Source organism: Neopsephotus bourkii, unplaced genomic scaffold (assembly GCF_033783945.1).
Source record: "Neopsephotus bourkii isolate Nb327-2 ecotype Australia unplaced genomic scaffold, CSIRO-AGI_Nbou_v1 NB_1749, whole genome shotgun sequence".
NCBI lineage: Eukaryota > Metazoa > Chordata > Aves > Psittaciformes > Psittacidae > Neopsephotus > Neopsephotus bourkii.
Genome location: NW_026902223.1, coordinates 7425449 through 7453030, shown reverse-complemented (window position 1 = coordinate 7453030; position 27582 = coordinate 7425449). Strand labels below are relative to the sequence as shown.

Genomic DNA, 27582 nt, shown 5'->3' with positions numbered 1-27582 from the left:
CCGGGCGGCGGGAGAGCGGCGCTGAGGCGGGCGGGCAGCGCCCTGCGCACACGGTCCCGGGGCCGCGCGGAGCTCGGGGGTGCCCATGCGGTGCCGGGCGGAGGCGAGCGGAGCCGGGCGCGCTCCAGCCATGCATCCCTGCGCGCCCGCGGGCACATGGGGCAGCGCTTGAACCGCTGCCTCGATGTCCCCGTGGCGCTGCCGCCGCTGAGGCGGAGGCTGCTGCTGCTCTTCATCATGCTCTTCCTCTGGCTCTACATGTTCTACTCCTGCGCCGGCTCCTGCGCCGGGCTGGCCGCCCGCGGCTCCCCCGCGCCGCCCCGCGCCGCCCCGCCGCTGCTGGGGGAGCCGGGCGAGGAGAGCAGCCTGGAGGAGCAGCGGGCAGCGCCCGACGCCGCCGGCCCCATCTCCAGCTTCTTCAACGGCTCCGGCACCAAGCGGCTGCCGCAGGCCATCATCATCGGCGTGAAGAAGGGGGGGACGCGGGCGCTGCTGGAGTTCCTGCGGGTGCACCCCGACGTCCGCGCCGTCGGCGCCGAGCCCCACTTCTTCGACCGCAACTACGAGCGGGGACTCGCCTGGTACAGGTACGGGACGGGCTGGGGCGGGCGGCGGGGACGGGCGCTGTGCGTGTTTCCCCCGCGGGCTCCGGCGCAGGTCGCGCAGTGCCCGCGGCCGAACGCGGACGTTCCGCTAAATGCGGACCCCGAAAGATCCGCGCTCGGACCGTGGCTCCCCCGTTAGTCTAAGCGGCGGGGTTGCGGGCTTGACGCTGGCCAGACCGTATTTAATCGTTAAATAAAGGTTAGATATTAACGCAGTATACGTGGGGTTAACGCTTATTTCGTTGTGCTTCTGCTGGAGCTCGGGGAGCGCCTTCGGTCGCGGCCGGAGCGGTGCGTGCGGAGCCGGGGAAAAAACTTTCCTCGCTGGCTTCATGCGCTCCGTCCCCGTGGACGTTCCCCCGCCGCTGTAATCGGCGGCCGAGCCGGTCACTTCGCAGGGCGGCTCGGACCGAGGTAGCGGGTGCGTGCGGTGCCGCAGCGGGTGCTGCGGGACGGGATGCGGCTCCTCAGCTCCGGGGTAGGAAAACCCAACGGCGGTGGGTTCTGCCCTTGGAAGGGTGAGTGTGGGAGTGCTTCTGGAGGAGCAGGGACTTGCGTGGCTCGGTGGGTTCGCGGCTCTGGTGGGAGCCGCCTTAACGTGGCTTCTCCTCCCTTTATGATTAAAGTTCCCTCATTAAGAGTCTTTTGACCGTGCCTTTGTGCGAGCGCTTGCAGGAGCAGAGATGGGAACTTAGAAGCGAGATGCGAGCTGTGAAGTTGTGAATTTCAACCGCTTTATAGTCCTGAAGTTCCCACTCCGCGACTCTGATTAGGTTTGGTCTCGTTGTTACCGCTGCCATCCCTCGGCAGTTAGTGCAGCGAATGCAGGATAAGATGTGGCGAGGAGAAGGTCGTTCTGAAAGCACTTTGTTTAATGAAAATATAGAATTTGGGTGGAGTGGGGCACCCCGTAGCCACCAACACAAAATCTGTATGAATTCGGTCTAAAAAAACCCATCTTAATGTCCCATTTTGGAAGGAAAACTTGCAAATAACAGAGCCCGAGACATGTCAGGATTTATTAGCAAAATGGTCTTGTACGTGTTGAGCTCTGTTTTTAATTAGGCGCCTAAATTAGACCATAAAATGGTTGATTAATCTTTTACAAGTAAGAGGTGGAAGGGGAGAAGGAGAGAATAATGCTTATGATTACGTTAATCTGTTATCCCAGATGCAGCGGGCGAAAGTCAGTGTTTAAAGAATCCGTGTTATTTTTACATTTGGAGAAGTTGGCATCAAAGTTTCGTGGAACTTTGGAGAGTTTCACCTTAATTTTGAGGGAACATGGGCCCCATCCCTGGAAACGGGCTGCTGCTTTATAAAATGATATCTTTGCAAAGGAGGGCTTTTGAATTGAAATACAACGAATCTGAACAGGGTCGCTCCAAAGCAGTGAGCATGAGGGATGCTGAATGTCTTGAAACCACCCCGAGGGTCCGAGTCTCTGTGTGTCTGTGGGACTGGGACCCCGCTCGACTGGGAAGACTGAATAGTGCAGAATATATGGGGGGAGAGGAGGTATTTGCTCAAATCGACAGACAAGTTGTTGGTAATTGTGTGTTATTTCTAACTTCAGTTTGTATTAGATGCAGGAGTTTGTGCCTATAAATCTCAGCGCTACAAATCAGATACTATAAAGCTCCAAACTCCCACTGACTGCAGTGAATCTTGGCTTCCCAGCGCTCTCGAGAGCGTGCTTCTTTCTCCAAGCTCTAATGAGGCTTTTATTTATTATCTTCATGTCAATAAGGAGATGCGTTTGTGTTTTCTTGTTAATGGCCCAATAAAACCACATTAAAAATGCTATAAAAGAGCCTCCGTGCCAGCCGTGCTGGGGCGAGCTGGGCAAGCCTCGCCTCTGCTTTTGAGATGCTTTCACACAAACGGACTGAACTTTTGGGACCGGGGCAGATCCTTGTGTCCTCAGCACCCAGTCCTCGAAGTTTAAATCCAACCCCCTGGCTTTGGAAAGATGAAGATGCAATTTTAGAGCCACGTCTTGTTGAAAGTATATTTTATTTGACCAGATTCTGGCTAAATTGGGTCATTTCTGTTTGGAGTTTTTGGTTTGTCGTTGAAGTTGTTCCTGCCATATAACAGTGTTCCAAAGTAACGTTTTTTTTTCCTGGTTTTGGGAGGCAGAAAGCATCACAAATTTGCTTATTTAGCTTCTGGTTTAGGGTTTTTGCAATTAATCACATTTAGACACAGAGCAGTAGTTAACATAAAGCTTTCATCTATAGAAAATAACTTTTAAAGGAGGGAATACAGACTTTTTTCTTGCTCTATTTTCTGTCAAGTGAAATGAAATGTGTTTGCTTTTATTCCCTTGGTGTAGAAGACAAAACAGCATCAACAGCACCAACCTCTGTTCCTAAAAAGCAGAAGGAAACATTACATTAATTTTTCAATAGTGAGATAACTGGAAATCGAATGGAAACAACTTCTGTCCGCACATTGCAGGCTTTTTCCCCCCTGGTAATGAATATAGCATGTTAACTGCTTCGAGTGGAAATATGTACCATGACAGGGGAGAAACGGGATCCAGCCACTATTGCAAACTCATTTTAAGTAGTGCTTGGGACTTTTGGATAGGGAAGAAGTTTTCCCCTTCCCAGCAGTAGGAGTTCAGCTCCTCCGTAGCCTATGCACGAGTGTCCGGCTGCCCGGACAAATGGGAAGTTGTTTCCTTCCTCTATGAGTAAAGTAAAGGTTTCTTGTATGAGTTATGGGGGGGGAAGTGTTCCTTGCAAGTCTGGAAAATGGTGATTTTTTGAATTATTTAATTTATTTCATGCCAACAGTGATGCATTTTTAAATGTTCTCGGGACTTGAAAGCCCGTTCTCCTATAATTAATCTACGGTAAGGGAAAAAATCCAGTGTCATTAGTATTATGTGTTTTGGGGTGGGTTTTTTGATTGATTTGCTTTATTTTTAACCATTTTAAGCCCAGTGAGCTGTAGTGCCCCATCCTTCCTGCCGTGGGCTGAGCATTCCCAGCCCCACTCAACATCACTGATTTATATTTCAAGGCTGTAGCTCTCTGCTAGCAAACCCCGTGCCATGGCTACGCCAGCAGAAAACTCGATAACGGTATTAGTCTGAGCTCCTCCACCTCCCGCAGCACTGTGGGACCTCTCTGTCCTTTTTCCCCCCCTTTTTTGCCTTAAATTTACTATTTGAATTCTTAAAACCCAAGGGTTTCATCTTCCCGCTCTGCCAGGCTGCCTTAATTCATTCTCCATGCTGAGGCTGGGTGAGTTGGCTCAGCAGGATCAGGCCCTATGGTCTGGTGGCGTGCAGTAAACAGCTTCAAACATGCGTTTCTCAGCCTCCCCAGTCACTGGGGAGCTTACTATGCAGCCTGCTGCTTCACAGCAATGCCTGAATCATGAGAAACTGCCTCGTTTTTTATCTTTGATTCTGCCCCAAAAACCTCTTTTTTTTTGCCCCAAGGAGCATGGGGGTGTGAATAGCACAGTGTTCATGCTCACAATGGGCCATGGTGGGTGCAGGGGAAGGATAAGGAAACGATGGTTAAAGTTCTGGGGTGAAAGCCTTGTGGAACAGAGGGAAATCTGGAGCAAGGCAGGATCGTGCCCTGGAGTTTGGCCGTTCTCTATAGTCTCCACTTTGCAGCAGTAGTGAGAGTTTAGTAGCTGCCACCTAACTGTGCCGACACAGCCAAGTGCTTGCAAAACTCAACATGTCACAAGGTTCATTGGCCTCGGGAAGTTTAGGAACGGTCTTGGTTCTCCCAACTGGACTTTGGGTGCAAACGACTGTATCTGAGCAAGGAGCAGCTCCTCACATGCGTTCTCATGAGCTACGTCAGGTTGGAATGAGCGTATCCTAAAGGACCATTGTGTTCTCTGGGATGGCTTTGCCAAGCAGCTTTCCCATTAAGATTTGGTTTTCTTGTTGATTTTTAATGTCTGTTTTTATATCTATTGACCTTGCACGTGTTGCATTTGAATGGGGACTTCTAATGGTCCCCTCAACACATGTGCAGTGTTCCGTACCCCCTTGTCCATAGCGCTGGCTCCCCATGCTGTTGCCTTTAGCCACTCGGCGCAGTTCAGAAGCAAATGGCCCCCAAAAAGAAGGGCTGGGCTGCTATAATCAGTCAGCAAGGCCCTTGTGTTTGCATGGGCTCATTCCTTTAGATCTGAGGAGGGTTGAGTTGTTCAAACAGATGGCAAAGATTATTCGTGTTGCTGGGGTTTCAGCGCGCTCTGCTCCGTTTCAAGCATGTTGCCCGATATGACGCATGTGACAAGTCCTTCCCAGCACGACGCTGGGAAGGGGGGGAACGACATTGTCTGCCGTGATCGAGTTTCATGGCCTCACCTGTTGAGCTGCTGAACTATTCCAAGTTGACCATGCATTGGGGGTGACTTATGGGGATGGTGGATCTGCCCGGCTAATCGCGTTAGCGCAGCGCCGCGCGGCGTGCATGGGGAACGTCGTGTGCGCCTTCTTGGCATGAAAACGATGGGAATGAAAACCCATGGGCTTGACTCTGGCTATGGGATTTAGCGTTTTCTTTCTTTTCAAGTGGCCCATGGCAGATGGCTGTAACACACCCCGAGCTTTGGATACCTCGAGGCGCTTCCAGTGAAGGCTTTGTTTCTAAAGGCATCCAGCAAGCCTTTATGCGGTGGCTATAAAAACTACCCAAATCATCATGCTTTTTGAGCTGTATTTTCAACCACGCATGATCATGGACTTGTCTTAACATCAGGCTTCACTTGCTAAACTGCTTTGCTTGCTGGATTCAATGCTATTAATCCATCCTAAGGAGGAAGAGAAGTCTGATTTAGCAACCATTCAGCGTTCACGTCTTCTGGTGGTGCGACCATGGGTGATCAATGGGCTCAGGGGATAATGAATGGGCAAGGGCCATGCAGGAGGGTTAACATATGGGCTCAAAGAACAACAAATAGCAGGGCATGTTATTTCAGTGGTGTAATTAGGAGGTCAGGGGCTATCGCCTGCTACCTGTTGTCACCATGTGGTATGTGAGGAGGGGCTGGAGGAGCAGCTTCCTCCTCACTTTGTGAAATGACTAAGTGCTGCGCTGGGTCCTGACTTGCTGCTGCTGACTGTACCGGGGCTTGCCCACGCCGCTGCAATTTCAGGTCTTTCAGCAGCTCGCTGTGTGTTTCCTAATTACCTCGTGAGAAACACCGTGTGCTGTATAAAGCAGCTCAGCCCAGAGGCTGTCACCAGTGGCAGCCAGAAGGCAGCTGCGGGAATGGGCCTTATCTCAAATGGAAACGAGGGCTCCCGTGATGAAACACATTGATTGTCAGCAGGCGCGGTGGGAAGATGGGGTTAACGCAGGGCAGGGGTTTACTGGTGCTGTAACTTTGCTGGCAGGGAGTTGCTTCTGGACTTGTGCATCAGGAGGGGCATCACATCAGGGTCACGTAGAAGAGGAAGCCAAGGTCAGGAGCGCAGCCCCTCTGTCTTGAGCATCTCTGCCTGGGCATGGTGGGTACTGCTTAGACATGATGTGCAATAGACACCTCGTAAAAGTGGCAGAAAGGAGATCACCCATTGCCACGTTGGCTTCAAGTGTTCCCTAGGGTGTTTTTCCTCCTTGTAATGGCTCTGAAGATGGACAATTAAAGTAGACTCGGTGGTGGTGGTTTCATATGTACCGGGAGGGGGTGAGGGCCATTAAGGGGTGTGTGGGAAGGGTCATAAGTTTGGGTGGTTGGGGGTTGAGCTGATGCTGATGGGAATGTTGGAGGAACATGGATGCAGAAGTGCTGGTGACAAAATACCTCGCACTGATTTCTAGTAAACTAATAGTTCAATTCTTTGTTTCTTCTGTTAAAATACATGAGTGTGGCAATGTTCTGCCATGTGGTGGGCAGCAGGGAAAGAGAACTTCATTTAGAGAAAAATAATGCCATGTTCTGCTAAATACTTTACATTAACCTCCTCAGAAACACCCTGGAACAAGCCTCCTCTGAAATCAGCTCTGTTTTCTCTTCTCCCTGCAAAGAACCTCTCTACTGAGGGATGCTGTGACTTAGCCCTGGCTTACAAGTAGTCATTGCCCTTTATGGCAGCAGAGGATCTGACCCAGAGCTTAATTTGCGGCCCTTCTTGGAGGCAGGGCTGTGCATGGCTCACCCTGCTCTTGACCTGGCTTAGTACAGCATCACCTGAGTAGCTCGGCTCTGCTAACCTTTGATGGAGGGGAGCGGTCCTCTCTTGTCCTTACCTCCCTGTAAGTCTTGTGCTGCTGAAGTTCCTAAGACCAGAGCTGTTCCCTGCCCAGTGCTCTCAGCTGGTGATGCTGGGGACCTTACACATCCGCTGGTGTGGCTGGTTAGTAATAAATACAAGCAGTTGTGACCTCTCCTTTGAGCTGGCACAGCCTCTGCGCTCCAGTGCGCAGCCCTGGCAGCTCAGCAGCAGCTCCTCCAGAGGAAAGTGAGACTTGTGCATGGGCTTTCATTTTATATGCTGATGCTTAATATTAATAGGGGGATGTATATGTTTTATATATTCCTTGCTGAAAGTGAATGCAAGACCAAATCCTGTGCTGCCACAACCGCAGCCCGGCATCACTGAGCGCAGCTGGAGCGAAAACACCGATTCTCTTTAAAACCTATGCACTTCTCACATGGGAAGCGGGCTCTGATGAGGCCATTAGGGACTGTAGTGATAGGACAAGGGGTAATGGGTTAAAACTTAAACAGGGGAAGTTTAGGTTGGCTATAAGGAGGAAATTCTTTCCTGTTAGGGTAGTGAGGCACTGGAAGGGGTTGCCCAGGGAGGTTGTGAATGCTCCATCCCTGGCAGTGTTCAAGGCCAGGTTGGACGAGGCCTTGGGTAATATGGTTTAGGGCGAGGTGTCCCTGCCCATGGCAGGGGGGTTGGAACTTGATGATCTTAAGGTCCTTTCCAACCCTAACTGTTCTATGATTCTATGACATGAGTCTTCAGCAATGTGCTGGTGGCCAAAGCTGGACCAGATCCCCAAACCTGGCAGTGTTTAGCGCAGCCCCAAGTCCTGCCTGGTGGAGGGCTCCAGGATCAGGCCCTCAGCGTGTGTGTGAGTGACTGATGGCAGGAAATGCCTCCACAGAAGCCAAAATCCATTACAATTATTAACCTCAATAAAGCAGCTACGCAGCCTTTTATAGTAAAGCCTTCAGCTTGCAGCCTGTCTTGGGTATTGAATGTAAGCTTGTCTTAAAACTTGAAAGTCTACTAAATAGAGGAGAGCAGCACGTGGAGGATAGGAAATCTATAGAAAACTGTCGATTTGGTGAAGGAGTAAACATGGGGAAGGCCAAAAGCACTGGCATCGCACTGGGGTTGTAGCCTTGATGTGGAGCAGGGATTGTCGGGCTGGCGATGCTGGGGTTTGGTGCAGAGATCTGCCTGTCACTAGGGGGAGGACGGAGCCCCGGCGCTGCATTAACACCGTGCTTGGCTGTCTCGGCGAGCTGTTTTGTGTTTGTTTAAGAACTGGCAGGGCCTGCAGCGCTGGCATGCCTCCCGTTTGTGTTCTTTAAAGGTGTATGAGGCTTGGAATGAAAGCAGGAGGTGCTGGAGTAAACATCAGCAGGTGTGGCCCAGCGGTGGGTGTACGTGGTCCTCCGATGGTTTATACATGGGGCTGAGAATGTGGTGCCTAAATGGGAATTACAGAAGGGACCCGATGGCTTTGCTCTGCCCTGTGTCTCCATGCTGGGGTGATGCCCGATGCTCCAAACCCCCTGCTCACATATCTGATGCTGTGTTTAGTGAATTGTGCCGGATTGGAGCCAGTCCCATGAGTGCCAGAGCTGTTCCCATCTCCCACAAGCGGGATGAGAGGGGGGGAAGCTCCTGAAGCAGTGGGACAATGGGCTTGGTGGGGACCATCTGCCCTGGCTTCACTGTTTCTGCACTGAGCCAAGTGAGGTACCCACGAGCCAAACAGCCTGAGCACTGCGTGTTCCCAACGAAGGGCTTAGCATAGCCCATCTCCTCCATTCTCCAACACTCTGCACTGAACTTGTTGCAACTTCACACAAAGCTCATAGTTTTCCTCCTTCTTAATTTCCCTCTTGAGGCTAATGAGCCTTGGGCTGTCTGCATGGTGCTTGGAAAAGCAGAGGGAATAGCTAATAGAGGGATGCTGAGCAGCGAACGAAGCCTTGGGAGAAGATATCAGCCTTGCCAAAGCAGAAGTGGAAGAGCCGGTTGGGGTTTGAACCTAACCTGGGCTTGCTGTGAGCCGAGAGGGGCCGGGAGCTGCCGTCTGCTCCTGGTAATGACAGGCTGGAGCTGCCGCCAGCCCTGCGCCAGTGTCTCTGCATACACCGGCGCCTTGGCCGGCTGCACCGGGGCTGCTGGCTCCCCCCAGGGCCGGTGCCAAGGTCACAGTGCTAAATGCAGTGTGACAATTAATTCAGCTATATATAAACAGAAAGCTCATGTGGTCCTAAAGCAGATTAAGAGCCGGGGAGTTTCCTCTTGCCCGCTTTCCTCCCCACCATCTCCTCCTTCCTCAGGTCCTCTGTGGGTGAGCCCTGCGGTTGTCACACACTCAGGCATCCCTGTAGGATTTACCAGTTGGGTTTAGCTGGGGCTGAGCCCAAAACCAGTGGGGATAGAGGTTGGGTGGATTCCCTGGCTCACCCAGTTCCCCCATCAACCCGAGTGTCCTTGCTGGTGCTGGAGGAAGGGACATGTGCAATGTCTGCCCTCCCAGTGGGGATGCTTCACTCTGGATTGGTGCCTGATGCTGGGAATAGCTGCTGGGGTTTATCTCCAGCAACAGGCGTTTCAAGTCTCCCATTGTTTTAAGGCTCACTGTAGCAAGAGCTGATCTGCGTAATTTGTTCCCCACCATGGGGCACACCTTGGGACGTGGTGGCACCATGAACCTGTAGCTCCATTGCCTCAATGGGCACGGTCCTTTTTTGTCCTGGAACTTAATTTTATTTGCACTCTTTGATGTTTGGGTTTGGAGGAGGTAGGAAGGATGGGAAGAGACTTGGGAGGTTCTTACTGGCCCGATTGGAGATGGGGGGGATGAAGAATCCCATTCTAGACAAATGTCTCACTACCTTGGTCTGTTTCTAATGGGGTTAAAAGCTTCAGGAGAATCACGTTTGTGGGGGATTTGCAGCATGGAAGTGGAAGAATAGACTGGGCTGGGTTTCCTGGAAAAGCCACAGCATCTTGATGTTCGTAAAGAGGTTTGAAACTAAGCCCAAGCAAATGCTTCCCTTGTGACTCCCATGGAGTTGAGATTTGTATCGGATCAAAACCAATGCTCTTTTCACTTCTATGTAAAACTGGTAAAAACTCGGTCACTCCAAACCCCAAAAGTGAAAATCTGGGGATAATGTTGAGTTTAAACTCCAGGTTCCTTTTAATGTAGAAACACCCCTAAAAATCATGTTTCTTAAGCGCTTGTTGCCGAGGCAGTTGGTGAAAAGCAGAGCAGCTTCCAGCACTTCCAGACCAGTCTGGGTTTTCCAGTCAGGGCAACCTGCATGCCATGAGCACATCAGCAAAGTCTGATCCTTGGCTTTGCATAGGGAAATCCTTGGAAAACTGAACAGAGCCCACGTCCTGCTCCAGTAGTCGGGGAGCGAGCATCAGCATTGCTCTGGAGCCTCTTCTGCTGCTTCCTGGCCATCTCCTCATGCACGTCCAGTTGACCAAGGGCCACCACCAGGGATGGGAACTGGTGCAAAGAGGTGCCCATGCAAGAGGCTGTACTTGGGTAACGTGGGTTGTCACTCTCCATCTCTCCGGCTCTGAGGCAGAGCTGGCTTGTCTCAGATGCCAGGCTGTACGTGCAGGAGACGGAGGCAGGGAGAAAAGACTTTGTGAGGGCTCACAATGGAGTCCTGAATCAGTTCAGTCCCTGTCCGAGGGGGCCGGGCTGTCCCTTTGGGAACCCAAGGGTGTAGAGATCAAAGGTGCAGGGGAGTCAATTACAATTCACATTTGGTTCATCCATATGTTTGGGTATTTGAAAGGCTTCAATGGCAACGAATTTTATATCTCTTATGCCCATTGATTTGTTAATCTGACACTCGGTTCCATCTGAATAACAATAGCTGTCATTCAGCATCCTCAGTGTTCAGGGAAAAGTCACTTCACTTGGGTTGTGCTCCAAGGCCTTAGCAGACAGGCCCACTTTGTTCTTTATGTACAAGGGCTGGAAGGACTTTGGGATGATTCAGCCCATTTGTCATCTCTAGATGGAAAACAGCCCTGGAGGGAAAGAGGATGGGATGCTGCAGATCAGTGCTGGGTGTTGACACACGTGGGTTTGCTCCCTAAGGTCCTTTCTGGTTGCCACCGTAGCTGTAGACCTGCCATTGCAGCCTGTGTGAAGAGGTGGACAGGGTTTCAAAGACAACCCAAGTAGTCAGAAGTGGAAGGCAAGCATGGAGAACCCTCTTAAATACAGCCTGAGTGTGCTGGACTAGTTCAGATCATTGGTATGGCCATGTGAAGTCTCTAATTACATGAATACCTTTTTAATTAGAAGCAGTGCTTTGCATCTGTTGTACTTGCAATGGAGCATCTCCACCAGCTGAGCCTGCTCTTTAAAGAGCTCTCGACTCTGTTTCCTTGACTGTTTATGACCACGTCATGATCCCATGTAATGACTGGGGCAGGAGGGGAAGTCTGCAGGCAGACCTGCCCCTTCATGTTTCCCTAATTGGTGCCTGTCTCCCTGCTTTGCTGGGAGCTCCGCTCCTTCCCAGGGTTGGTTTGCTTCCTTCTGCTCTACCCTGAGTCCCGCAGCATCGCAGGGACCCACCTTGGGACGTGGTGGCACCATGAACCCATGGCTCCATTGCCTCAATGGGCACAGTCCTTTCTGGTCCTGGAACTTCATTTTATTTGCAGTCTTTGATGTTTGGGGTTGGAGTTGGTGAAAAGGATGGGAAGAGACTTGGGAGGTGCTTATGGCCTGATTGGGGATGGGGGGGGGATGCAAAATCCCATTCTAGACAAATGTCTCACTACTGTGGTCTGTTTACAGTGGAGCTTAATTTCTAGTGCTGCTCCTTTGAGTGTGAATCACAAATCCATTAGCAGATGAGTTGAGGTGACAATCCCATTTGTGTTCAAATGCATTTAGGGATCAGGACCAAGAGGATCACTGGTGTTTCAATTTGCCAGGCACTTTGTTCCACCGGGTGGCAAATGCAGCTCAGCCCAAGGGGAGACAGACTGAGTGGGACAGTGTCCACATTACCAGTGGTTTGGGTTGATGCCACCCTTCCTTTGCTTTGCAGGAGACTTTCAGAAATCAATTGGGTGACTCTGTTTGGAATAAAGCCTGAACCAATTTGAAATGCTTGACCCACTGGATGGGATGCTCAGCACGATGAGCGGTGCAGGATGTGCTTGCTTGGTTGGGCACCTTCCCATGTAGCTGGTCCTCCTGTGGTGAGTTTGTTCTCCACTGCCATTGCTGCCATGAGGAAGATGCCCCATCCTCTGATCAGAAAGGGCATCCCTTTATCTTTAAGACAGTTGAGGAGGAGCTGCATGGATATGGGGCTGCTTTTGGGGTTGCTTTAGGTGGAGTCATGCAGCTGAGGTCTGGCAGCAGCTTTCCAGCATCCCTCGTGTTAGGAGCATTATCAAAAGGCAGGGAACAAAATGGTGACTTTCTTTTTTTCCATAGTGAAACCAGAAAGCTGGTGCTCTCTGAGCAGTTGCTTCCAAGGCCTCTGCTGTTCAGGTGGTGCTGGATGCCCATCAGATCCCTTCAGGTGCAGAAGGTGGGTTCCTGTAGATGTGTATCTGTCTCAAGGCTTGTTTCCAGCCTGCCCTGGCTCTGCCACCCTGAGAGCTCCCTTCCCACATGCTGCAGAGGAGCTGGCAGGCTCTGCCTCAGCCATCACATGGATGATGCTCCAGGGGCTCCAGTGCCCAGAGGAAAGTGGTGCTGGGTGAATAAAGCAGTTTCCCTGCTCCCTTCACTGCTTTGCTATGCCCATGGTGAGGAAGAGGAGGAAGAGCAGGGCTGTCACATGGCTAACACTGGTACCAGTCCCTTCTGGGGCTCTTCACCCAGCACAGTGGTTTAAGCCCACCCTGAGGGCAGATGAATAACAGGGGGGATGCTACCCCCACATGAGATGTGGGAGCTGGGGCATTGCTTAGGGTAGAAAGGGGCTCTGGGCCTTATCAGGAGGCTCTTTCCTCTAATCTCAGCTGTAGAGCCCCAGCACAGGAAGGCTGGGCTTGATGAGGAGAAATGTGTCAAGGTGGCAAGCAAAGTCCTCGCTGTGCAAACGCTGGGTGTTGAACAAGGGGTGGTATTATCAGTGTGACTTGTTACCTGCCTGTGCAGGCACACAGACCAGGGCATTAACGTCTGTGCTGGGAGGGAAACACAAAAGACCTTTCAGCAGGGCTGTGATTTATGGACATGGCAATAGGGGAACATGGTCCTGCTGGTATCTCACTGGGTTGGGTTTTATTCAGTGGCTGTTGACTTGCACAGCGTTTAGCTTGGGGTTGGCTCTGGTTTGTGAGTTAGTTTGGTTGGTTTGGGTCTTCCCACCTTAGGACAGGGTTGGAGCCAGTGAAATGCCAGGGGAGAGGAGCAGTGAAGGAAGTTCATCTCATTGTAGTCCTGTCCTGGGTGGAGATTTGTTAGGTGTTTCTGAGCATTCAGACTTGGTGTACCAAGACTGGCTGCCTGCATACAGAGACAGGCTGCTGCAGCGGTCACTGTGCTTACTTAACCAGAAAGTTGACTTGTAAGGATGTGCTATGGACTGTTTGGATTAGGAGTATCTCCTGGTGTCCTAACTGGGGGCAGGAGCCCCAGGGTACTCCAGTGTGACAGGAGCATGGGTGTCCCATGGCAGGTCCAGCCCCACAGTGCATCCCTTCAGCAGAGCCAGGAGGATGCTGTGCTGAAAGCTGTAAGCAGTCTGCACTGCTGGCTCTGTGCATCTCAGTACCAGCTTCTGCCTCCCCCAAATCCCATATCCCCACATCCATGGGGTTTATCCAATGGAGATTGTTCCCTTTGCTGCAAAGAAGCATTTTCCCAACACCTATGACAACAGCTATGAGGGGGTTTTTATCTGCTTTCAAGCACCTTCCAAGTCAGGCTTCCTGTGCTTAAACCTGCTCTGTGACACATTTTGGATTTGCCTTGTATTTCTTTCCACAGATAAGCTGGAAACTCCAGACCTTGACTCCCTTTGCCTTTTTTTCTGGATGGGGCATTACTTTAGTGCTTGCAGTCCAAGCTCAGCAGATCCCAGTTCCTGCTTCCCAGGAAGGGCAGGATCAGTGGTACCCAAGTAAAGCTGAGTCTAAGTAATAACACCTCTGATGCGAATATGTTAAACCTGCAGTCTCTCAAAGAGCAGAACTTCATCTTGCAATGAAATCCATCAGTGGATCTACCAAACCTTTGCGTAGCAGGAGCTTAGCACACATAACACTAACTCCAGGCTATAAATTCTGGAGGGAGGAGGAATAGCTGGTCCTTCTGGTTGCAATAGAGCAAGAGGCAGTCCAGAGAATTTATTTTTCCCCCGGAGTGAGTTGTGAGCACTGAAATCTCTGCAGATGCCTGGAATTCCTCCTCTTCCCTCCCTTTCGGGCTGTTGTCTGTTTAATTTATAGAGAAAAATGTTTCTACTGCTTTGCAATAAACTCTTGGACACCGTGGAGGTAATCTTGGCTTGTTGCACACCCGCACTGGTGCAGCTCTGGAGTAGGTGCTGACTTGCATCCATGCCAGGGCAAACAGAGCTGAGCTACCTGCTTGTGGTGGAGGTGCCAAGGACTTACACTGGTGGCCTTCGGGTGCCAGAAGAGAGGGAAGGAGATCACACTGGTGCTCCTTGCAGAGATAAATCACAGTTAAACACTCCAGCAGGGTGTATTAAGAGGCGACACAGCACAGGGGTGAAATACACAGTTTGGCAGAGGCAGTTGGCCCCGTAATCTGCTGGAAAAAAGCCTTTATTCCCAGTTTGCCAGTTAGCTCCATCGTGTTTCCTGCTGGGTTTGGGGTTTTTTTTCCCCCTTAAATCATGAGTTTCACAGAACTGCCTCCTCCCTGCTCTGCTTTTAAACAAAACCAGTCTTTTTCTTCCCTTTTTCTGGGGGGAAACAGATTAATCTCACATGACTTGACCAGTGGGCAGTGCAGTCTGGTGATGCTGGGCTAAAGAACTCACCCATAAACAGCAATTAGCTTTTAATCACAGCGCTGCTCTGGCCCCCTGTACCCCCCCTACAGCAGCAACGTGTGCTCTTTGTCGGCCGGACAGCACCAGGAGGGGGGACCCACAGCAATGAAAGGGAATGGGGGGGACGGAGAGGAACAAGATGCTCATTTCAGCACCACCCCCTTAGTGCGCTCAAAAGCTCTTATTTTCGGAGCAAAGCACTATTGAGGTGTGGGGACAATGGGGACCAAATCCTCCTGGGGGAGGGGAGGTGCTGGCAATTGCATCTTTTGTTGCTTTCACTTCTTTACTTGCCTATGGCCTCTCCCATCCCACCCCTCCAAGAAGCCCGCATAGATGCTGGCTAGCTGATAATGCAATCACTTTCTTGGGACCTCGCTAATAGGATTATAATTATTACTGGAGATGAACTGGAGTGAATAGAATATTTACCACTTCATCTTAAATTATTGTTAATCCCTCCAAAGCAGCCCTTTGATATGTAAAGTGCTGCTCCTCTCCCCCCATGAAGATAATTATTTAGTGGAAGTTCAGAGCTTTTAAGTGTGATGGGGGGACAGAAAGAGGCTTCGGTGTTTACATAAAGACAAGGGCCTATATAATGAAGTGGTGAAGTTGATGAATATCTTGCCTGGCTCCAGCAGAGGAGGAGGGAGAATTCTTGCTGGGCAGCTGTAACATCTTGGGCTGTTGTTGGGGGAAAAGGGGAGGAAACAAGGGGAAATTTGCCCCTTCCTAATCCAAAGAAAGCCCCACATCTCTGCAGCCTGTGGTTAGTTGGTGCAGGAGTCCACACGGTGATGGTGGCAGCATCTTGGGTTTATCCTTTAGGGCTGGAGCAATTTCTGTTTGAAGAATGACCAAGAGGCTGGGAGACCTCAGCCTGGCAAAGAGGTGCCTTGGGGAAGGTAGGAAACACCACAGCATCGGCAGTAGGCTGGAGATGGAGGGAGGGATGGAGTGATTTGATGGGGCAAGCACTGGGGCTATGGCTTGAGGCTAGGAGCTGGTGCACAATGGACAAAGCAAGGACCTAGGGCTGGGTGTTTACATGGAGGGTTCAGGATGAACCTGGACAAGGGGTTGGAATAGAGATCAGTTGAGGGGTTTTAGGTGTACAAACTGCATCAGACCCAGAAAAGCCCCTGAGCTGAATCTGGATGGAGACTGGGAGGGCGGTGGGGGATAGGGGATGCTGCTTGCCCTGTCCTTCCTCTGTGCCCTAGTACCCCTATGGCCAGGGCCACAGGGTCTTTGGCCTGGAGGAGGTACCCTGGTTGCTGCAGTGCATTGTCCCCTCCTTGAGGCACTGCTTTGATTTGCTGGGGCCATTTGGCACACACAGGCTCTGCCTGCATGGAGTGGGGACGAAAGGACCATCTGCCGATGCCCCGCATCTCCCCGCTCCCCCCTGCCTTTGATGGGGTGTTTTATCCACATCAAAGGAACTTAGATCAGACTCCACAGCCTGTTCCTGTGGGGTATGTGGTGATGCCACCTGTGGCCACCAGCTCTTTGGCCTCATTGAAGTCCCACAGCGGCTTCAAGATGGGGACCCTTCACATGCCATTGCCCTTCTCTCCTTCCTTTAATCCCAAAGTCCCCCAACAGGTGAAGGGCACCTGGCAGATCTGGGGGCAAAGAGCAAGGACATTGATTTCAGGCCCACATATTTTTCCCCTCCTCCTTTACCTACCCCTTCTTCACCCCCAAAGTTCATTAATTCCCATCATCTGGTTTGTGTAACCGTGGTGCCGGGGGTCGGAGGGAGCTGGATAGGGTTACACCCCCTTCAAAAGGGCCGAGCCTGCTTCCCAGCCGTTCCCTTTTATTGTTGTCGAATTTGCCAACCCAAACAACGGGCTCCCGCTCGAGACAAAGGCACACGTGTTGCCCTTCCCACTGGTCATAAAAAGCAGAGAGGCTGTTGCTACTGTACAGGTCCTTGGTGCAAAGCAGCTTGGTAACAAGTACGTGCTGTATCAGATAATGACCCAGCGAGTGCTTCGAGTCCCAAAGAGGAATTTGCTATTGCCTCTTCTCCCTCTGTTTGTTTCTCCTTGAGAGTCAAAGCCAAGTGGGTGATTGTGAAGCCAGTTGACCTTGATGCTGATGGCAGGCTCCGTGGTGTAATTAAAACACTTCATTACTTTAACAGTCTTTCTCTGGGCTTGTCAGGTATTTCTGAGGTTTGATGATGCTGTGATCAGCCTTGGAATGAGGAGGGGTCAGGATGGGTCCAGCGTGGTGGCCTTCAAGCTGAGCTGGCAGTGCTGGCGATGCTCTGGGTATTTGCTTCAGTGTGGGGCTATGAGTGTGTGGGTTTAATCCATCCCTTGGCTGTACTGATCACCAGTGCAGGAGAGCATCTCACTTCCTGACAACAACATGCTGGGAAGAGACTGGGATCGACTGGGTATTGCCTCGGCTGAGCGGGTAGGTTGGAAGGTAAAGCTGCCAGCAGTGGAGATGCCACCCCCATCCTTTCTCTTTAAAGAACTAGATTTAGCTCAGTTGGCCTAAATTTATTTATTGGGATGGGGCAGGAGAGGAGGAGACAGAGGAACAGGGGGATTTAGGATGACAATTGGCTGAGCAGGGTAGGAGTAGCAGTAAAGCCCTCCTCAAAAGTGTGCTTGATTGAAGGGAGTAAATGGATGGTGTGGTTAGAAACAAGCCCTTGGCTTTGGTGTGATCCTGACTGGAGCAAAGCAGTGCAGGACCATGCTGGGCTGGGGACAGGAGAGCAAACTGCTGGAGAGCAGCATGGAATGGATGAGGCTTCAACCCTCTCATCTTCTGCACTTGTTTCCTCTGAAGCTTTCCCAAGTACAGGAGGCTTGTTTACTTCTCACCATAATCTTTCAATCTAATCTATGCAGTTGTAGGCAATTTTGGGGGAGAATTTGGGGGTACTTTTCCTAGAAACAGTCAGCTTGCCAAAAATTTGGTTTTCTGACAAGAAATCCCGTTTTGTCTTCTTGAAACACCAGTCAGGAATTTGGGTGAGAACTGGCCAGAAATAGGTTGGATGCCCTGCATGTGCACCACTGGGCTGCAAAGCAAATGGTTCTGGATTACAGGCCTGAATTTGGCATGAATGTGGCTGATGTCCAAAACAGTTTGACTTGCTTTTTCTCCCCTTTCCCCTGTTTTCCTTGCTTCTAGGGAACAGCTGTGGGGAGAAAGCCTAGGAATTCTGCACCAAAAAAGGTTCTTGCTGTATCTGCTGGCAGAGCTGCCATGGGGACTGCTGTGAGCGCTCATAGCTGCATCCAGATGCTGTGGCATTTTATGCTGTCTCTAGCAATGCTTCTCTTGCTGTCACAATACCCTGTACACAGCTGTCCATCTCCTTTAGGAGAGGTTTTATCATTGCAGAGGGAAACTGAGGCAGCTCAGAGCAAGGGACTGGTCTGGATCAGAGGGGGTTGATGGTGGAGGGTACCATCGCCGCAGCGTGGGCCACCTTGATTTTAACACCAGTGGGACTTCAACTCTTGAGCGTGCTGGAGCACAGGGAGCATCTCCAATAATGATGCTGGCTAGGAATCCATCCAACACAGAACCTTCCCTAGGAAGGAAAGCTCATCATCTGCTTAGCTCCTGCTTAGCTCTGGGACTCCTGTTCAGCAGCAGGAGCACCTGAGCATGCTGGTCTCACCGGGCAGCCTGACGGTGACCTCCTCATGGGCAGACGGCCGGGGTGCTCATCACCTTAGTCCTGCCCTGGAGCATCAGGCTCCAACAGACCCTGGAAGGATTTATCCCAGTGGGTGTTTGCTAATAGCAGGGGGTGCGTGGAGGGCCCAACAGACATCCCCAGGGATAAAGCCGGCGCTGACTGCTGTGCTCTGCCCTACCTGCAGCACAGAACACAGCAACAGGTTGTGGAGGTCCCCTTGACCCCCCCCGGCCCCTTGCCTGGTCTTCCTTGAGCAATAGCAGCAGATTAGCCCGGAGCCCCTCTGCGCAGACAAAAGCTGCCACAAAGGGCATTAGGAATCAGGATTGGATTACTGTTTGGCCACCTGTCATCCCCACGTTGTAAATGTACCTCGCTCTGGGTCCAGTTTTCACACTGGAGAAGTTTGCACTTAAAGTAATGGTTGATTCCCCCCCTTCCAGTGCCTCCCCAAGCAGCAGCGTGATGGAGTTCGGTTTAGCATCCCTTCTCATTCCAGGCTTCAGAGCTGCGTGGGGCTGGAGATTAGGGCTGTTTGAATAGGGAGAGCCTTTATTACATTAGTCTAAGTGGTTAATAGGTAAAGTAGGCCAATCCATCTTTAGACTAAGCCTATCGTTTCGCCTACAAAGGGTGCAGGCTTCTTGGAGGAAATATTCATTAAAGGAAAAGCTTTTGCTCTGTCCCTCTTGACATGTTAATAGCTCGGGGTTAGGGGCTCTGCTCTCTGCCTGTGGAAGATTCATAGCTGTGCTCACGCAGCAACTCCCTCCTCTTGCTGGGACCCCTGACAGTGCTGCAGTGCTGAGCCCCACCACTGCTTAGGCTTGGAGGGGAATAAACACTGCCAGGAGCCTGCATCTCCTCATTCTCTTCTTCCATGCTCAGAATGCAGGTGCCACATCCCTTCCCAAGCAGGGATGTAAGCAGAGGGTTCAGATGATGGGCAGAGGCAGTACTTCAGTGCTGGGAGTCTCTGCTGTGGGACATTCTCAAGGCCAAAAGTATTCACAGGTTTGAAAGGATCAGACGGTTCGTAGTCACTATGAAATGGGATGATTTGGATGCAGATGCTGGCTCCTGAGGTCTTTGAACTCCTGGTTGCCAGAAGGCAGGAGGATAACAAGGCAGCAGGGACTGCTTGCCAAGCTTTTCATACTATCTGTATTTGGCACTCCAGTGTCCGCTACACCCCTCGGTAGTGTCTCCATCCAGCCCTGTCCCGACGGGTGCAGCTGCTTTTGTCCCAGGGCTCACCTGAGCTCCCTGTTTCCCACAGCCTGACTCCCTTTATTGTCTCCCTTCCCTCTCCCATACGGACCACAGCGGGAGCTGCACCTCTGCTGTTCTCATCTGGCATCAAACAGTGCTGCAGAACCTGCCCAGGTCCCTAACGTGCCTGTGAAGCCTCAACGGGACACAGAGGGCTCCACAAGCACCAGGAGCTGCCCCAGGGCTAAACTGTGCTGAACCCTGCTCCTGTTGCCTAAGGGGGTTGCATCCTGTGGCTGCAGCTCTTCTGACCATTACGGCTCCTCTTTCCCCTCCCTTTATAATGGCTGTGATTTAGCACAGCCCTTGCTGTCTTGGAGCCCCAGGTGCGTTCAGGGCTGGAATCTGGTCCTACTTCCTCAACGTGTATGGTTGGTGTGTTGGGTTGGAGCTGCGGTGCCGTACGTGGGCCAAGTTGCCTTCTCCAGTTGTGGTTTGAAGGGGAATAAGCAGTTCTTGGTGACTTTTCCACTGATGTGAGTTCAGAGCAGGCAACCTACCAGTTCCTCCTGTCCCTGGGGCTCTGTTGTCCCTGGCTGCCAGCATGATGGATGGGGCCTCTGTGGGAAATGATGGAAACCATGGGAAATCTCCTCACAACTGACAGGCCCATGCAATAAAGCTTTGCTTTCCTGGATGTGATGGTGTCAGAGGTTCAAACCACATCCGTGGGCCACAATATGTGGCTTTGCTTGCTTCTGTCCAGCTTTTACACAGCCACTTTTCAAACAAGGGACTGTCTGAGATGAGCCTGAAGGTCTTGGTTTTCGGCTTTGCCCAGCATTTGTCTGGGTACACCAAAGGGAATGCTGGAGCTAAGGCCTGAAGACTGGGTTTGGTGTGTTTGGCTCTCATTCCGGGGTTGAAGGCTTCATTTCTGTCTCTGCTCATCTCAGCCTGTGCTGACCAACCAGCAGGCAGTAGTAGTGTCAGTGAGCCTTGTCTGCTTTTCTTGCTGTGATGGGTCACCAGCAAGATGTCCTGCAAACAGCAAGGATTTGGGTCCTCTCCAAAAATAACAATAATGGGGGGGGGGCTAGACCTGCACAGAACTGGGTGCTCGCAGCTCTTTTGGATGTCCTCAGCTGCAAATGAAGTGTGGGTTCAGAAGCTGACTGGTCTGCAAAGGGACTGACATCAGGCCAGTGGATGCTTAAGAGTTGCTCCTTGCTTCTTCCACTTACACAGTGTGCTGTGCAACCAGGAGCCTGTGTTTCCCAACCCAATCAACTGACCTGGTACCTCCACCTCCTGCCTTCTCCTCCTGTTTCACGGTCCAGCCCTACCCAATGCCTCTTGTGCAAGGAGGGAAAAATGAGCCTTGTGTCATTCCCAGGAGACTGATAAATACTGACTGTAGCAGTCCTGGAGGAGAAGTTGGTCTCAAGGTGCAGGGCCCTGTACACGAGCAATCTGATGGACCTGACCTGAAGCCAAAGGGCTTCAGTGCAACAGGGCCATCCTGAGCAGGTCTTGGGAAGCAGCCTTTCCTTTAGGCAGGTCCCAGGCCATTAAGGACTTTGTGGGTTGAAACCAGCCTCTTAAATCAAGCTGGAAAGCAGTCAGTGGCCAGCGCAGGACGTAGAACTTGGGTTTAATATGGCCATAAAAAGAGACACCACTTAATGAGTAGGCTGTTGAAATCCACATCAGCCCACGGTAGATTTAAGAGTTGCTCTGTGAGTGTTGTTGACTGGCTCTGTTCTGTGACAGCGTTATGGGTTTGCAGAGCTGGCCAAAAAGGCAGAGGATTAGAGCTTTCTTTGGGTTCCTGGTCTTTGGCACGCGCTGCCTCCTGACTTCCAGAAGCTCTTGTGTCTGGTAGGGTCAGCGTGATTCTTCTACCTGCATGTGTAACTCCATTTGCATGGCCTTGAAATCACGGCCTGAAGTGTTGCCATCAGCCATGGGCTTGGCCGGAGGTTTCCACAAGCCCCTTCCTCTACAGTCCAGCTTGTCCATCGCCACCTCTCCCATTGACCCCTGTAGATCTGGTATGGACATCATCTCCCATTGTGGGCTCTATGGAAAAGGAGCTTCATGGGCATCCCCCAAGCACACTTCACCTGCAGTTTGGAGGTGCAGATGGGGGGTGCCGCTTGCTAGTAAACACGTTGCATGAAATTAATGCAACGCCAATGAAGTAGACTAGTGGGTATGATGTGAGCTAAATAGTAGTTGCATAAAGAGCTAGTGACCAGCTTTCATAGGCATGTGATGATGATTTTTGATTTCAGTCAGACCTCTCATTCCTGGTTTTCCTATTATTTGGCCTGAGAACTTTTAATTGGGGCAACCATTGGCTTTAGCACAAATTACCAGTGGCTTTTTTAATTGCAGGAGCCTATGGTAATCTTTGCTTTAGAAGCATAACAGCGGTCAGGGAGGAGATGGCCATCAGGGAACAAGCAAGCCTCTGTGTGCAGTGTTGTGGGTCTGAAGGAAAGGCTGTTTGAGGCTTGCAGGTCACACACTGCCTGGTTATTTCTCTGTGCTTTGAAAACTTAATCAAGTTTTATAGCTTTAATTTTGTGGCTGGCTCCCCTCTTGCCTCTTTTCTTTTTAAGTGTCTCGCAACCCAGAGCAAATGAGTCCCATTGGGTTATAAAGGGAAAGAACTGGCAAATGGTCTAAAATATTTAGGCTTGCCTAGTGAATGATAGGAAAAAATTACTTTTCCTGCTTTGTGCCACTTGCATCGTTACTACAAGCTCTCTAGTGTTTTCCCCATGCGGCTGGTTAGAAATAGGCAGGGAATAGGGTGGAATTGCTGAAGGCTTTAGGCTTCAGGGGTGTTTAGTGAGTGTACGTCCTGCCCATGAGCTGAGGTTGTGTTCTCCATGGATGTGTCCTGTGTTCTGACATGCTGTAGCCTGTGTGGCAGTGGAGGGGAGAGCTTGTCCTTACTGGGTGCTGGATTGGGATGTGCTGAAGATGCCACCATCAGCTCTTGATGCTCCTTATAAGCGCTTATGAGGGAGCCAGTCCGCACAGCGATAGGGAATAGTAAAGCAATGGGTGAAGCTGGGTGGGAGAGGACCCCTGTGGTTGGGTGAGGTCCTGCTGTTGACGAGCCAGGGACAAACTGCACCCTGCTGCCTGCACTGGGGGAAGTGTTTTGCTTGGGATGCTAAGGGAAAGCAAAGTGGACGTGGTCCAGTGAGCTCCTGCTTTTCCACTGGACCGTTCTTCTCATTCCTATAGGGAAAACAAGCTCTGGGTTGAGGCTGGGGGCTCTCTGGTGTTGAACTGAGCCATGAAAGCCATCTGGTGCAGCTCAGGACTCATCCTAACCAGTCTGCTGCTGGTGAGGTACATGTAGCCATGCTCCAGGTGCAGAGTGTAGCCCGGCTAATCCACTCATGGATAACTGGGAGATTACTCAGCTGGATTTCTAATGCAGTGGCCTTTTATAATAATCCCCCCCTAATCCCTGAATCAATGGAAAATGGATTTATCTGTATGAGCTAAATGGCCTGTGAAGGCATTTTAGCAAGAAGAAATCTTGTGTATCTATGTGTGAGCAGATAGATATATATGTATGCACATCTCTGTTGCTGTTAGGTGCTGTTCTGACCCATGCCTGTGTGTTTTGCCGGCAGGGACCTCATGCCCAGGACGCTGGAGGGGCAGATCACCATGGAGAAGACCCCCAGCTACTTTGTCACCAAGGAGGCCCCAGCGCGCATCTCCTCCATGTCCAAGGGCACGAAGCTCATCGTGGTGGTGCGGGACCCCGTGACCAGAGCCATCTCGGACTACACGCAGACGCTCTCCAAGAAGCCCGACATCCCCACCTTTGAGAGCCTGACCTTCAAAAACAGGACTACGGGCCTGATCGACACCTCGTGGAGCGCCATCCAGATTGGCATCTACGCCAAGCACCTGGAGAACTGGCTCCTCTACTTCCCCATCGGGCAGATCCTCTTTGTGAGCGGGGAGAGGCTCATCAGCGACCCTGCGGGGGAGCTAGGCCGGGTCCAGGACTTTCTGGGCCTCAAGAGGATCATCACCGACAAACACTTCTACTTCAACAAAACCAAGGGCTTCCCGTGCCTGAAGAAGGCGGAAGGCAGCAGCAAACCCCACTGCCTGGGCAAGACAAAAGGCAGGACCCACCCCGACATAGACCAGGAGGTGGTGCAGAGATTGCGGGACTTCTACCGGCCCTTCAACATGAAGTTCTACCAGATGACGGGGCAGGACTTCGGCTGGGACTGAGCCTGGCGTGGGAAAAATCCCCTGTAATGACTTGCCCAGCACGGTTTGCGTATATAAAGAGATATATATGTATGTAAAATGTACAGAAATCTATTTTATAATAATTTATTTTTAATTCCTAAGCAATTAATTCACTAAGCTGCCTAACCGCACTGGCTAGAACGGTAGCCCGTAACCTGTTTAACATTCCACGGTGTTTAATTCTAATTTGTCTCTCCTGATTTTCTCTTCCCCCTCTTCTGTTTTCTCCTCTTTCTCGGTTTGTAACAGACGGTGCTTCCATTTTTCCTAAAGAAAGTTTGTATTTAAGAGCATCAACAAGAGCGAGGGTGGGACAAGGGAGGGACAGGGAGGGAAAGCACAAGGTTATTTTTGTTACGGGTACCTGGCCTTTATAAACACTTGCTTTCCCTATTCCAGTGTCCCAGTCTCTGCTCCGGTGTTGTGCTCCCTCGGCCCACAGCTTCCTGGTTAGTCCCACAGCCCCAGGGGGGTTTCTCTGGGATTGGGCATCTCCCTGCAACCCACATACCTCTGCTGAGCACCAGCAGCGTGTTTTACCAGTGGCTGTGCAGCACAGGGAATCCCAAGCCATACAGCTCCTGCTCCGCAGCCTAAGGCTCTGCTGGGAGGGTAAAGAGCCCTGGGGAAGCCACAGAGCCTGTGGCATGGGCAGAGCTGTCTCCTCTGTACACTTTCCCTCCTTGCCTTTAGTCAGGGAGGCTCTTTCCCACGATCCCTCTATGCATTTTGAGTCGTTACTGCATGACAAGTGGAAGAATGCAGGTATGTGCATGGGACACGCTCGCTGCTGCTCTCAGTGACCTGAAGATGTGTCGCTCCGGGCATGCCTGTGCCCATGGGGTGCTGCTGGGAGATGGCTTCCACCCACCAAAGACACCATCAGCACCATGAAGCCATGGGAAATCCCCAGCACAGGGGGTGTCCCAGGACACGGTGCAGGCAGCACTGCCTCCAGCCCTGCAGCCACCGGAGCAGCTCCTGCTGGTTGAGCATGGGGAGCATCAGTCCCTCTTGACTCCCATTATTCTTCGGTTCAACACCCTACCCATGGTCTCTCCCAAGGAGCAGTTTGCCTAGAGCCAGGAAGAAGTGCTGCATGCCAACAAGGATGGATCTAGAAGAGCAGGGGGGGATCTGGGCTGTGCTTGAGGTCTTGCTGGCACCTGATGCCCCAGGTGAGGGCAGAGGTGGCAGGACAGGATGCTCCAAGCACTTGTTCATCAACCCAGGTACAATGACTTGGAAATCCTTCCCCTCAGACGGACCCAAATGCTTTGGGACATCAGGACAGGTTGGTGGGGCTGTCCTGAGAGCATTAGCCATGTTTTGTGTGCTCAGGTTTCAATAAGCACTGTGTGCATCCACTGCCTTATCCTTGCTGTCACAGGTTCTGCTGGCTGGACTGGAGCATTTTCAGAGCAAGGTGGCAGCAGAAGGGATTTTCTCCTTGAATTCTGAGCAGAAGCAGGGGGCTCTGTTGACTTTGGGCAACAAAACCCTGCACACCTCCCCTGCAGCCCTGCACTGATGTACTGCACCGAGCATGGAGCTCACCGGGTGGGAGTGCTTGCATAAAGCAGGCAGTGTGAGTAAAGCTCAAAACAGTGAATGCACCAACAGGCACAGCATCAGCTGAGTTAATGCTTTGGTTTCATGCACATTGCCTGTATAAATGTGTGACCTGCAGCTCTCCCCAGTCCCCCATAGCCATCCACCATCCACTGCATCACTGAGCCATGCCCAGCTGTGGTGGGGTGCATTCAGTGTCATCTTCCAGATGTTTTCTTTACTTTCACAGCCTCCTTTCTCTTGCCTGCCCCTTGCAGCTCCCTGCTGTGACTGCTGGATGATGAAAACACTCTTTGGAGCTCGGGCTGCTCTCCCTGGCCCTTGATCTATCTGGTCCTGCTTGGACAGGTACATCAAAGAGCAGACCCACCTCTGGGTTCACTCTGGGGGTCTGCAGGTAAAATGCTGCCTTTCAGTGCTTTGTTTAGACCTAAGGGCTCTTGGCTTGGCTCAGTGGTATCACATCTCCAAAGGGATTTAGGGAGCCTGACCCCTGTCAGTGCCGGTGAGGTGTGTGGGTTCATACATGGGGTGCCATGCACTGGGGTGTCCTCAAGGACAGGGAGATGCCAAGCATAACGTCAGGATTGAGGTGCCAAGCAAACCCCATGTGAGCAGGATGCAGATCCCTCCTTGGAGTTTGCCTCCAAGCATTTCCTCCTGCAAACAAGCAAAGTTGGGCAAATTCTCTCCTTTTTGCCCTCAGCCGTTCCCAGTAAAGAAGCGATGCTTTGGACCTGCTTCCAGAGGCCATGGGTGTGAGTGTGGGACCCACTGGGCTGCAGGTTGACAGCCCACACACGCAACCCCATCCTGCATAACACATCTTCAAACCTCAACTGGTGGTTGGATCTATCTATGCATGTCTGGGGGCTTGGGTTTTATCTCCATCCAGGTCCCCAGCTCTGTTCCCTGCTGCCAGGCACAGGAGCATGTCTGCTTTACCACCAGCCCTGCTGCTGTTGGGTGACGGAGGGGAAGGGGCTGCACAGGGAGAAGAAAACCCTTCCTGGTGACAAACAGTGATTTTTGCTTCTCATAACCTCAGTCTTCCTACGAACTGGCTTGTGCAATGTGTGGAAAGAAGCTCATCCTCTCCCCTTTGCCTTTGGGTAAGCTCCCAGCACAGCTCCATCACTTCCCCAAGCAGTTTCACTGGCTGCATGGTGGAAGCCTCCAGGATTTTCTGTATTGGCATGGCTTCCTTCCCATAGGGCTCCCAATGGAGCGCATGTGCGTGCCTGCCTCTGGATGCTGGAGCATCTCACATCCCCTCTGTCTTCCTTGTTGCTTTCTTGGAAACAACTTTAATATCCCAATGCCTTCCTCAGCTGTACAGCAGCGTGTGGGCTTCATTTGTGTAACCAAGCCCTGCTGCAGAACACTCTCATGAAGCAATCTTGTTGGAGAGCAGGAATACAGCAAGCGCATAATAACTCTTCTAACCTTAAGCAAGTTGTTAGCCCTTGCTCAATATCCTTCGTAATGAAGTCTGCACTAGACTTGTAATGTAAAAAGCCTTACCTAACAAGACAACGAAGGTGAATTCCCCGTGGTGTACATCTGGTTGCTAATACTGGAATCAGTGCTAGTGTAAAAAATACCTTTTCACTTTAAGTCAAGCTCAGAGGTGTGATTAGAAGTTCTTTTTATTTGTTTTTTTTTCCACATTGTAACATTAATTTATGGCTGAGTTTCATTCAGTCCTGTATTCAGACGTGCAGTACAGGTATTAGTGATGTGTTGTCTGTAACATGGAACTAGAGAGTAGCCAATTTGTAAGAAAAAGGACAAAATGGAAAGAAAAAAAAAAACAAAAAAAGACCAGAAAAAAAGCTGGAAAAAAATGTAAATTGAGTATTTTGTGGTATGTACAACACAAATTAATTTTACACAGAGAAAGATGTTTCTAGGGAAATGAAATTCTGATAATTCATACTATTTGTATGAACAAATAAAAGCTCTATTTTACGAAGCCATGGGCACGGT

The 27582-nt window shown here is 51.1% G+C and overlaps 1 protein-coding gene across 1 annotated transcript; it reads left to right on the top strand.

Annotated features, from left to right (window-relative positions):
- Positions 1 to 24764, top strand: LOC133225084 (heparan sulfate glucosamine 3-O-sulfotransferase 3B1-like). The gene is made up of 2 exons (XM_061377136.1): positions 1 to 587; positions 23382 to 24764. The coding sequence occupies exons 1-2, from the start codon at positions 157 to 159 to the stop codon at positions 23998 to 24000; spliced, it is 1050 nt and encodes a 349-aa protein (XP_061233120.1). The 5' UTR covers positions 1 to 156; the 3' UTR covers positions 24001 to 24764.
- The last annotated feature ends 2818 nt before the right edge of the window (positions 24765 to 27582 follow it).